Here is a 13,714-nt window from a genome sequence, read left to right as displayed (position 1 = left end):
AGAGAGTCGGTTCAGTGGAATGGAAAGGAAAAGTCAGATCACATTAGATGAAAACAGAATATGAATGGTGAAAGAGTAAACACAGTTAATGCAGATTATTTTTTTAAATAACGGTAAAGGAAGTATGCGTGAAGTACGGCTGTGACGAGAAGGCTAAAAAAGGTGAGGAAGAGGGCAGAATGTGTAGGAATTATTCTGCAGCTGGAATAGGATTAAGTTACTCTGTCGTCTTAGACTCTTTGACCTTGGCCAAACACTTGAATAGCTCACCGTCTAAAGTTGACACTGCAGTTTAGGAAGAACCAAGTACATGTGCAGATTATTCAACTATTATTTCATATTATCTATAAAAGATTAGAAATGATAAAAATGTAGTAAGAAACTGGGAGTAAGTGGAGGGAAATGGATAAGCATCCAGGAAGCTGGAAGGAGACCAAAAAATGGGTGTGCTCTATCAGTTATTTGCAAGCAGGAAAGGAGAATATATTGGAGACATTAAGCCAGGATAAAAGTTAAAATATCAAGGTGGAATGTGAAGGAACTGAATAATAAATACAGAAAGTAGATTTTGAAACAAAATTCATAAAAGGAACCATGGCAAATTAGTAAGTTACTGTGGGTTTTCTTAGAAAATAATTTTTCTTTGAAAAGGAGGAAATAAATTAGTGTGTTTGGGTTTATGAAATATAGTACCTAGTACATGGTAGGTGTTTATTAAATTCTTATGTGGCTGAGTGAAGCAGTAAGTCTTCCAGAAATATAGAAATACAGGTTTTTTTCTGCCTAATGATACCAGTATCAGCTACTGAAAAACAGTAAGAATAACTCAAAATGTTATTTCCCTTTTCAAATCTAAACGCTGGATTTCTGTGTTATAAACATCTCAACCATATACTTGGGATCAGAACTACTGCATTTGAGAATCAAGTTTTTGTCCATACTTTTGTGACAATAATAGTGTAAAAATTATGACAATTGGGTATCTTAAGAAACAATGACAACAAAACCTTGTGCCTTGAAGTTCTTCCTGTATAATGTAGGACATTTAAAACTACAAATGCTCATGGAAACTCAGCACAAATTATATTGCGTATTTAAAAATTTAAATAAATGGACTAGCTCCTTTAGGATAAACAAATGTGTAGCTTTTTCGGTGAAAGATTACTTATTATATTTGCATCTTTTAGATTTGATTTCTCTCTCATATTATATTTGTTCACGTGGTATCCTTCTAGGGCACCTTTCATGCCATAGGGTAAAGACTTACCTGGGTCCTTTTTCCACAAGCCAGGTTCTTATAAAGCATTCATTCAGATGTGTATCCATCAAACCCATGGACGCTTACAGCACCTAAAAGATAAATGAAAGACAAGGAACATGTAGGGGCTCAGAAAAAGTGCAAAAAGAGTTCTTTCTCCAAGTCTTGTCTCCTAGTCACTCCTCCTCTGTTTCTTTCGTCAGTGCAACGTGGGGATGCAGCGCTTCGTTATACACACACATGCGCGCGTGCGCGCGCGCGCGCACACACACACACACACACACACACACACACTAAATAAATAAATAAATAAATAAATAAATAAACAAAAACCACATACTATTTTTTAGTGTAAATAAAGTAAAATATAACAAAATTTAAATCACTATAATAAAAAATGTCAGTAAATACAGAGATTTTGATAGACTATGGAGAGAGTCTACAATGGCAGCGTCTATAAATTATTTGAAATACTGTTACACTTTTGTTTGTTTAAGTTAGACATTAACAGTAGTTAACATTACTATGTTTCTATTCCACAAGGTGGAGAATCTGTTTACAGAGTGGAAATGCATATTTCAAGGATGTATTTTTGGTTTCTTCTCCTTTGGAAGCAAAGCAAAACCCCAAATCCTCATTAATCTTTCATCATTACCCCTTTGTAGCTATCCCTTTCATGACTGAGAGCTTCAGACATCAAGCTGTCTGCTGGGGATCTGAGGAGATGTTCAGAAAGTTTGTCATTCTGTATTTCTCTTCTGGTTGTGTCAGAGTTTGAAGTGAAGAGATTTGTGGGGAGTACATGATACCCTTCCTTTTCTCCCTGTTGAGATAAATATACTCCCTTTGAGAAGTACATAAACGCCCTTGGGCCACCTGAACGCCTTCAGGTGGACTGGAGAGCTAAGTACTTTTGAGGTGACCTGAAGGAGAGGAAACTGGTGTTGGTTTTTTTTTCCCAGATTCATAGCAAAACTTTGAAGATTCGACAAACAACAAGCTAAAGGCAAAAAAAAAAGCTTGCCTGGGCAGGAAATCATCATTCCTTCTGGGTTTGCATAGCCTAGAGCCTAAGCAGTAAATTAAATAAAAGATGTGGTTTGAAGGTAAACAGAAGAGATATGACAGCAAATTTAATATAGTTTTTCCTTGTCAGCTTCCCTTTGCTACAGGCTGGGTAGGGGAATTGGAAAAGAACACACTGACTTAGGTTATTTATAAGAAACTTCATAAGAACTACAGAAAGACTAATCGATTTTAGTTGTTTCCTATCTCATTAAATATTTTAACTGACATAGAGAAGCAGAAGCGGATGAAATAGGACAGTTAAAGTATATGAAGGAAAGAACGGTTTTCCTTTCCCTCTTTCTACTACTTGTGATCCACAACTCTGTCAGATCTTCCTTTGTAAGTGTCTCATTGCTATTCCCAGTGTGGCTCGCGTACATTTGCACTCACTTTTTGTAGACTTTTTCTTTCGGACTATCTGAAGGGAAAAGTCTGGTATTTTTCACTTGGTTTGCCTTTATTTGGACTACATTATTTTCTCTTCTTTTTTCAGGACTTTTAGCCTGAAAAAAAATTGTCAGAAAGCTTTCATATTCACTTGACAAGTTAGAGATACCGTCATCTTTCTCCCTCAAGAATCACCCTGAGGGTGAAAGAAATGTTAATACTTGATTGACCAAAACAACGTGAGAAAGGAATATAGTTGAGGGAACAGGAGAGGAAGAGGTTCTGGCAGAAGCAGCGTTTGCTTACATATTAAGTGACGTTCTCTGTATTCCCAGGGATTTCTCCCATCCCAGGACTCTCCTTGTCGGCAAATGCTGGAGATGTTAATCCCCACAACCACCTTGCTCCTGTTGTTTGTGGAATTGTGCAGCCACATAATATGTCCAGTTTCATGGTCACTTTTCACCCTACTTAACCCTCTGGTGGTTCCCAAACTCTTTATCAAGTCATAGAATCTGTGGAGATAAGATTAATTCCCGTTTGCACAGCTCACACACTTTGACAGGCTGTCCTGCCCTCCTCACCAAAATTGACTAGCTCTCTTTTTGATTGGAAAGATGAGAGAAAGAAATGGGAGAAAAAATATTTCACCCTCTCTCTAGTTCTCCTGACCCTCTTCTTCATTTTCCCCCCATGCCTTTCTCTTAAATACTATTTTCTAACCACTCTTCTCAACTTTAAAGTTAGTTTCCTTTCATTTAGAGTTCCTCTCTTTCTTTTTTCTTTTTTTCCTCTTCCTAGAATTCCATCCAAGACTGTGTTCTACCAGTTCCACATTTCCACTCTTCTCATAAGCCATGCTTTACTCTTACTTCCACCTGAGAGCCTCCAATACTGTTTTTGAAACTCCATTACTGTCAAATCCCTGAATCTCCAGTCCTCTCAAGATGCCATCTCCATGTCATAATTTGCCTCTTCACTCTGCCTGCCACCAGTACCTACTCAAATGGACTCCCTGCCACATACACAGAAGATTCTCCATGGAAGTTGGAGGGAGGTGGAGATGGTGGGTTGGGTTGGGATTGTTCTATTGGGATCTTTCTGGCATCCTAAACTAACTGCAAGTATTAGATGAAACTTCAAGTGCATTATGAGATAAATCTTAATAGACTACTTTAGGAATATTAACCACTATCTAGAATATTCTTTCACAGAGAAATGAATTTTGTCTTCTAAATAAAGGGATTGTAAGGAGCCTTTTGGAACACAGCCTCTTAATAGGAGACTCCTGATGGACAGCAGGGTCAGAAACAAAATGTATATGCTGCTCATGGTTATTTTCTGTTACATATTCCATTTATTGTTTCCATTGAAAAATACTGAATATGAAATGTAATAGAAAGGACTATGGAAGAAATTTTACCTTTTTAGACATAAAAGAAAAATGTCTATTTTTTTCCTGTTTGGAACAGTGTATTTGTTTCTACTCATAATAGCATTATCTGTTTCATATGATAAGATGTTATTTTTAATGACGGAAACAGGGAAGCAATTATAATTGCAAATTGTAAATAAAACATTTATTCTAATCATCATTTAAACACAAAGAAGGATACAATTGCAAGATACAATTAAATATAATAAAAGCAGTGCATTATGAAATACAAATGACATACACACCCTTGAGTAAAATTTGCATAAAGATAGCATTTTAACCATTTACAGTTGATATAATTTATATTTATAATTAAATAGGCTCTTTGAAATATCAACACTAGTAAAAAGTGGCATAATCAAAGAGCCCTTCAGGTTGTACATTAACATAATCAACCTGTGGAAATTTGAATTTGGAATAAAAATCTCACCTAAGTTAATCAAACACACAAAGCATGCCATGCACCTGTTCACAACATATTGCTGGAAACCATTATATGGTAATGAATGTGTAAGCAAAGTAGAAAGGAATATATGATTAAGAACAGGCTATTTTTTACAAAGTATGTATAATGACAGTTGCGTATTGAAACTGATTTTCATCTAAGCATAGCAGGGAATTGGAAAGCCATACTTTCCAACAACAGAGACAATTCACATGACATTTACAGGTTTCTTGGCAGGAGGCATCCATATTTCCTATGCCAAATGTTAGTGGTATGGCCGTGTAAGGGAGGTTAACATAGCATGATGATTTTCTAGCAGTGCTGAACTGTTATTCCCTCTTAGAGTAATAAGGCAAATGCTCAGTGGTTTCTCCCTTTCAGTCTCTGTCTCTGTCTCTGTCTTTCTGTCTGTCTGTCTCTTTTTATCATAGCAGGGAATGTTCCACCCCTTCTTAGAAAACAAATTGGGATTTCTCTGTACATGGGCACTTGCTTAGCATCATAACCTTGTATGTTTGAAGCTGGAAGGAAAGAGAATTTTCAGCAAAATTTAATTTTTTTCTTTGGTAGCTTAGTGCTGGACTGGTATTATGAAAAAACAAGGCACATCCTTGCTTTCTGGAGCTTACAATTTAATGGGGGCGGGAGATACATAAATAGGCAATTGCAATGCAGAATTATAAGTACCACAACATAGGGAAGAACCATGTGACAGAGGGAGATGTATGAAGCATCTAACCCAAGCTTGAGGGTGAAGGCCACAGGTCAAGTTTGACTTCCCTGAGTTAATAAAACAAAACCAAACAAAATTATAAGAATTAAAGTACTCAAAATGGTAAAGCAGGAAGTCATTTTCTGTCTCATCTGTCCATTTATTTATTTACCTGTTTGTCTAGTTTCAACCTGTGCCGCCGTTGAGTTCCGCTGTGCAGATGGGACGTGCATTCCAAGATCAGCACGATGCAACCAGAACATAGACTGTGCGGATGCTTCAGATGAAAAGAACTGCAGTAAGATATTCCATTACCTTTTGTTTGTTCGCTCCTGTGCACCTTTGGCATCACATTGAACAGTGTCCAACTCTTCACTGAACCTTGTCCAGAGCTGACATGTAATTAACCCCTGGTGTGTAGGATAATTGCATATTTACTTCTTCAAATGAGGTTAACTTTTCTTGTTTCTGTGACCTACATAGAAGGCTCATAATCTTTGTAGATGAGGTGTTTTTCATTTTTCTGTTTACCTCCTTATAGATAATACAGACTGTACATATTTCTATAAACTTGGAGTGAAAACCACAGGGTTCATAAGATGTAATTCTACCTCACTGTGTGTTCTGCCAACCTGGATATGTGATGGATCTAACGACTGTGGAGACTATTCAGATGAATTAAAATGCCCAGGTAATGCTAAAAAGAAAAACGATCTTTGCCTGGAAGATGTCAGGGCTGGTTTTATAGAATAAACTTACTAACTTACTAATTTTTATTTATTCCTGATACTCAGTGACTAAAATTAAAATGTAAATATTGTAGACTAAATTAAAAAACAATCATCCTGTTCTAAACATGTCACTTGATATTTTGTAGTGAGTTACAAAATGATACTTGAGAAATCTGTTCTGCATTTGGATCAGTTTCCTTTTTCATGTTCAGTTCATCGTTCATCCTTTTAAAGTTGTGATTAAGTCTTAACATGTGTGATCTATGAAGTTTTTACAGAAGTAGTGCACACTGAGAGAAAACTACCCATAGACTGAAGGCAGGGAGACTGTTTCTCACCACTGGCTTTATTTATGTTATGCGGCTTGTATTGTCATAAGTCAGGCTGTTTGATGCAGTTTGCACAATCCTTTGGCACAGTAGTGTGGGCAGTAGTTACAATTACTGGATCCTGGTCAGACTGGCATATTTGTATCTGACTATTAGCCATCTTTTCTACACAAGCACTGAAAAGTGTCATCTTCTTTCTCAGGAGAATGTCTTCCATGAGAAGGTCATGACCCTGTTTCTTTTAACTATTTGAGGAAACAAGCTTAAAACTATATAATAATATCAGAAAGAAAGCTGTTAAATTGCTATAGCTTGAAGTCGATATGCTATGTAAGACACTATTACATGTGTCTTAAACTGCTGTTTCCCTCTCCTGACCCTGTTACTACACTCACTTTTTCCATGGTTAGTTGACATGTAGTAATTATCTGAAATGTTTTAATAAATCATATTTGTGGGTATTCCATCCACCAGTGTACACCCACACACTCACCCCCCCCACACACACAGAGGATCTACTATGAAGAATTGATATTCTTAATGGTACATAATTTATCAATTAATTGGGCAATAGTAGATTCTTTTTTTTTTTTTTCTCCTGCTCATCACCGTGTAAAACTCTGTGATATTCCTTCTGGGTGTGAGAAGTCTCGTCATATCCTGGGAGAAACTGGAGAACGTCTCTGGAGGCACTTAACTATGACTCACTGCAACTCTTACACATCTTTTTTTTTTAAACTTAAGTCTTCATTATATAAAACATTAAACTAATTTAGAAACATTGTTTTAGACTCATGAAAACTGCATGTTTAGATTCTTATTCCAGTGTTTTTTCTACAACAATTCTTCATCTCATTTAGGCTGTAGTTAATTTTTAAATTATTTTGCACGTGGCATAAACAGATGTTCATTAAACTTATAAATATACTTTTTAGTTTTTCTGTCATTTATATATTTCTAGGATTAATAAGTTATTTTGAAGTTAACTTTCAACATTAATAGAGAATTGTGATTACATTGGGGAAGAAGGAGAGGGGCATTCACGTAGACGTATGAAACAGGTGGACAGACAGGCAGGAAGCCAGTAAATGTTCAGTCTAAATATCTTAGGTTGTATCTGGGCAATATCCTAAGAAAAAGTAAGACGTACAGCACAATCAAGACTTTTGGGGTTAATGGTGAATTCCCTCATAAAGTAATTTTCACCTGTAATTAGATCTACAAAGTTGGCATTTAAAAAATACAATGGAGGTGATTTGTGTTATCTTAAAATAGTTACAATGCATCACTCTAATGTGACTGACGTGTGTACTCTTAGATTTACCTGCTGATTGACTGTGAGCCAGTCACCCTAAGTCTATGTACACCTAAATATGTTGAGGGGACTAATGATACCCAATAAAGAGAAAAATCTAGTATTTTGTATATACTCTTGGAGGTTATAATAACTCTCCACAATCTATAAAATATGTAGTGCAAAATAATTTTATATACAGATACTTTTTATTCTCATGATATTTTTGTAAGTGATTTTAGAGATTCTATTGCAACTTATTTTTCTTCCTTAAAATAGAAACTACCTAAATTTTGTGAAAGCATACGTATTCATCAAGTGGAACACCAAGTTTACCCTTTCTCAGCAGAGATCTACCAGTGATTTTATAGTGTCATTTACTTTTATGGGTATGGAATTAAGAATATTTTTCACCTGAAATGACTCTTTGGCCTTAGGCGTACTCATTTTATTAGTCATCTCAGTTGTTTTATTTTATTTTTATTAACTAAACTCCACATTATTTGGATTTAAATAGTTTTTCTATTAATACCATCTTTCTGATCCAGGAGCCAATCCTAGATTGGAATTTGGTAATCATATCTCCCTGGTCTCTTCTGGTCTGTGCTAGTTTCAGTTTTTCCTTGATTTTCATGTCCTGGACATTCTGTAAAGAACATCTCAACTCTTTTGTGTTTAAGTTTTCTTGTTATTATCTCTTCCAGTTCGAGGAGTATTACTGTTTTGTTATTTAGCTATATTGCAGAAGTCTAAGATTAATTTAAATTATTTGACATTGTATTCTATATTTTATCACAGTTCAAAACAAACACAAATGTGAGGAAAATTATTTTGGTTGTCCTAGTGGAAGATGCATTCTGAATTCCTGGATATGTGATGGTCAGAAAGATTGTGAGGATGGACTTGATGAATTCCACTGTGGTGAGACATTATATCCGGCTTTACTTTTATAAACCATATTATTATTTATATGCTGATATTATCGCACCTAGGGATTTTATACAAAATATTGCTAATTGATTTTAACATCATTTTTCATGTCTATTAAATAACATAGAATGGCAAAAATTAAAATAGAACAGAAGAAGTTGTAATGGAGAATAGCAATCTCCTGTACAGCCTTTTCTCTGTTTTTGTTAGTGGTTACTTCTTTCAGTCTAAATAATAAACCTTCATTGCCTGACTTGTTAACTTTAGATGCTAATATATTTACTTTCTGCTCTGAAAAATAAGGATTTAGCTCACACAGCTCTTTACACTCTCCTTGTTACTGACTGTTGTATTATTATCTGAAATATATATACTAACTACATGTATAGCTTTAAATAATATACTTAAATTTGCATTTCTTCAAACTCTTCATCCATCACCACCCACCTCCTAATTTATGTGTGTGTACATTTCATTTCATTTGGCAAGGTAAGAAAGCATTTTTAAAATTCATTTTATAAAACATACGGATTTTGTGATTTCGAGGCCAAAAAATATATATATTCACTATTTTCATTTAACATAAATAGTATACACTGGTGAATAGACAACAGTAGAAAAAAAAAGATTAAAAATGGACTGTCTATGAAATGTCAAACTCCTCAAAAAGTAAATGTCATCATGAAGTATGAAGGTGCATTTTGTTTGATTAAAATACTATATATCACTACATTAGAGCCAGATTCTGAACAAGATTAGCAGAGAACTTAACAAATATTTTGTGTTGATTTTTATGGCTGTATCTTCTTTAATTTTATTTTGTCCAGGCTTCAGTTTTTTCTCAGTGCTTCTGTTTTTACATGTCATCTCAGTAAATATTTTAACTAAAGGTGTGTTTTTAAATAGTTTATAAGATCAAAATCAAATTTTTATTTTTATAGTAATTTTTTTTGAACACAGTAATTACTAAGATTTTATTTTTTGGTTGTTTCCTGATGATAAACATGCTAAGAGGGGAGGACTATCACAAACTTTGGAAATAAATGGAGTGCATTATTATAAATGCATAATTTGCTAACTAAATACCAGCCAGCCTGCCAATGAATTTGAATGTTAAGTGTTCCCAAGGGAGAGAAACAAAAACATCAAAGTGTCAAGTATGTATAGGTACGGAACTGGTGGCTTGTCGTCAACCTAAAACCCCCTTAGTCACCTCATCTTTAAAATCAAATGTATGTGGTGGTGAGTTCAACATATTTGACCTTGCCTAGGGTATAATTTTTTTTCACTTATTCAAAAGTAGGTTAAAATTAGAAATAACTACCTCATGTGTGGAATATTTATTTTATATCTGTATACCATATGTTTTTAAAAAATGACAAGCAAATGCCAAAGGAATATATTTAGGAAGAGTGAAGAGCTTAGTGACTAGTTCAGAGTCAAACACTGTGCGATTATGTTGAAGGAACGATGTTATCACCTGGATAACTCAGGCAAGCTGCTGTCAAAATTTTATAAAATTTTAAAGAGGAATTTTGCTTGTTTTATTTTGGGATGGTGGGTTTTAGCAAAGAAAAAGAACTTTCTCACTGTCATCACTGTCTTTCCTAAGATGGTCTTAAATGATTTATTTTTTTCTCTTCTGCACCTAAAACAAACATTCTTGTTTGTTTTCTAGATTCTTCTTGTTCTTGGAACCAATTTGCCTGTTCGGCCCAAAAATGTATATCTAAACACTGGATTTGTGATGGAGAGGACGATTGTGGAGACGGATTAGATGAAAGTGATAGCATTTGTGGTGAGCTGTTTCTTTTCGGTTCTCATTCAGTTTTTAGGTGTGTGATACTTATGCTCTGCCATTAGAGCACACAGAAAAAACTGTGTTTTCTACCTTGTTAAACTGAAGTTTATATGTACATACATTTCAATGTAACTATTATTATTTTCACGACAACCTATTAGTCTTCTGTTTATATATACGTGTATACATATATATGTACACATATATATACTTGTTATTATAGTTTTAGGATTTTTTTTCCTGAATGTTAACACAGTGAATCTATTTGCAAGTTGTATTTCTCGTCTTCAGTGACTTCTTCGGAATAGATCTCAATGATTGAGATTACTGGGATCAAATGATTGAACATTTTTTCATTGCTCTTGATAAGTCTCGCTAAGTTGCCCCCCAATTGTGTTATACTGATTTAGATTGCCATAAGCCGCACATGCTGTGTGTGTGCACGTGTGTGTATGTGTGTATTGTAGTGATCTTTATTAGTGAATTGTTTTAAATGGGAAGTAAGGAAGGAGGCTATTGTATATGACTTTAAAATGTATATTAAAATCAGCTTTATAGGGTTAGAGGTATAGTGTCAAATGTCTATATATACAACCATATATCTACTATAAAGCCAATGTAATTGCTTTTAATTAATTACAGAATATAACAAATCATTTAAATTGGATGATTAAATGAAGTTTTAAGAGATAGAATAAGGAAACAACCTAATCACTCTAAATGTATTATTATTGACCAAGCATTCTGTTTTATTTATATGTCTGTCTGTCTATTTATCTATCTGATGTTTCCACATGTGTGTTTGTACCTATAGCTCTAAATTCTCTACTCATTATATCAGCCCAGTTTCATAGCTGTTATCATCCTTATTTTACAGAGAAAAGAACCTGAGTCATAGAATCAGGTTCACATATAGAGTTAAGCATATTTAACACCTTTTAAAAATGTTCAGGAGTTGTGGCTTGCAATTTAGGCCACTATCATGGAAACAGGTAAATAAGATTTATAATGTTCGTACTAAACTGAAGTTCTCCATAAATAATATAAAATTGGAGATATCCTCAGAAAGCAGGCAATTTATTTTCCTATATTAAGCCACCTGAAAACTACGTTTTATTTACACAGCTGAAACCATGTCATTATACCACAGTTAAAGATGGAAAGATTGCTATCAGAAAGCTCTGGAAAGAAAAAGAAATCAGTAATTAATTAGATGACTGGCCAGTCTATTTTAACTACTTTTCTTCTCTTTGCTTGTAAATATTTATTGAATATTAACCAAAGGATTACCTACTTATAGCGGGTCGAGCATGTTTTCAATCTCTAAAAGCATCTTGGTTTTGACCCTTTGTTTAATTCTGCACCAAGTGGCTCCACTGATACGGCTGCTCTTTTTGAGTGGACGTGGTATAACAGAAGTGGTAATGTCTCTGAAGTCCCAGAAGTTGAATTCTCTCGCATGTGCACTTTCCAACTATGTGGTCATGGACAGGTCCATTTTATTCCTTGTTCCTCAAATTCCTTAACTTTTAAGTGGGCACAAAACATCTACTTTATGTAATTATTAAGATCATCTAACATGGCCAATGTGTACTATATAAATGAATTTACTCTCATTCTCTTTTGTTTTGTTTCTCCTGTTCTCTTCCCTTATTTTTCAGACTGTCGTTGTTATACAAATGTCTGTCAGTGTCCTGATGAATTTTTTTAAAAGGTTTCAATGGTAATGGGCATGTTTACCTATTGTCAAAACATCCTATTTAACTTAATCAAGGCTGCAATTTATGTACCGCCTACCAAGCTGTTGTCACATAAAAATTACTGCTCTAGACCAGGCATCAGTTGATGAACTGAACTTAGTATTTTAGGACTGGAAAGGAACTTTATAAATAATTTATCCCAGTGGTGTTTAGCCTTCAGTGTACAAAGATCCTTCTCAGAGGTTTGTTGAGAATGTAGGTTCTTAATTCGCACCTCCAAACATTCCGATGTAGGCTGTAGACATATTTTTTTCCTCATAAGCGCATAGTGATTCTGACTTGGGATCTGAAGCTTTAGTTTTGAAAATCATAGTCCAGTTCACATCCGTCATGTGATAGATGAGGAAGGAAAAAGTCACGGAGGCTAATAAGTTTGCTTAGGGTCACGCAGTGAATCAGTGATGACAGAGCTAGGACCAGAATTCATTGAAATACTTACTAAATTGGATGGTAACTGTTACCCATCACATGCAATATCTGAATAGCTACTCAAAGTGGATCTGATGGAATTCCTTCAGTCTGTCTTCCTTCTCCCTTGGGGTTCATTTCCCTGAGGAAGGCAGCATGTCTCCAGACAACAGTGATGACTATGCAAGGAAGACATGAAATTTTTCTTTGGCCCATTTTCTTTCCAGTCGACCATAATGTTTTGACCAAACTCTTGACACAGAATCTGTGGAACCACCACCAAAGGAGACAGAAAATTAGCTGCAAAGAGCCTCATGCCATTTTATAGCTTGAGGTATCTTAGTAGTTATATGGTCATACCCCTCACTTTAGAGTGAAACCCAGACCCTAGTCTTCTGCAAGGTCATACGGATTTAAATTTCTCAGCAGTCATATCAATGCTGTATCTATCATGCCTACCTTGGGAATAAATTGGAGTGACAATAAGAAAGTAGACAAAGAGCTATACGTGTCTCAAAACTTCTGTAGCAGAAAGAATGCATCTTCTACATCTCTAGCTAAATAACAAAAAATATTATGGAAATTAAAACATTAATTGAGAGTATAATAGTGAATGTGATACTTTATGTTCTTATGGCAAGCTTGAAAAGGTAGATAATAAGAAGGAATAATGGAAAAATAACTTTGTAGGAAGAGAATTTCATTATAGAAGGCACCAAAGACATAATAGGTAGCAAGTACATTCATATTTAAATGAAACCAACATTTAATAGATTTCCTTTATAATTTCTTCCAGTAATTGTTATCGTATTCAATCTCATTCTATTAGCACTGATCCTCAATCAAATAAGTAAATCTGAATTGCCTAGCGGGCTTTTCAACATTCACTTGCCATCCTGTCCTCCAAGTTAAAGGGTATGTCAGGACAGGCATGTTTATGTTGAAAAAGATCATCAGGGGATTCTGTTGTGTCACCCTGCTGTCCCCCGTATTGAAAACGTTGCTTTAAAAAGCATTTACTTCTCATAACAACTCTGTGGCTGAAAAGTAAGATGCTAATTGATAATCCAATTAAAGCAGCTTTAAATGTTTGTAAATAAATGTCTTTCATCAATCTAGGCAGTCATATTTTCTTCCTGGAGCTATGAACACTTTT

General features: G+C 34.8%; 1 protein-coding gene across 1 annotated transcript in view; it reads left to right on the top strand.

The window, feature by feature from the left end:
• Positions 1-13,714, top strand: part of LOC102544705 (low-density lipoprotein receptor-related protein 1B) — a 316,032-nt gene that overhangs the window by 71,923 nt on the left and 230,395 nt on the right. The window contains exons 9-12 of the mRNA XM_072962065.1: positions 5,490-5,603; positions 5,847-5,996; positions 8,458-8,580; positions 10,268-10,387. Of these exons, the coding sequence (XP_072818166.1) occupies positions 5,490-5,603; positions 5,847-5,996; positions 8,458-8,580; positions 10,268-10,387 (507 nt within the window). The remainder of the gene's footprint in view (positions 1-5,489; positions 5,604-5,846; positions 5,997-8,457; positions 8,581-10,267; positions 10,388-13,714) is intronic.

This window comes from Vicugna pacos, chromosome 5 (genome assembly GCF_048564905.1).
Source record: "Vicugna pacos chromosome 5, VicPac4, whole genome shotgun sequence".
Lineage (NCBI taxonomy): Eukaryota > Metazoa > Chordata > Mammalia > Artiodactyla > Camelidae > Vicugna > Vicugna pacos.
This window is presented reverse-complemented; position numbering and strand designations above follow the sequence as displayed.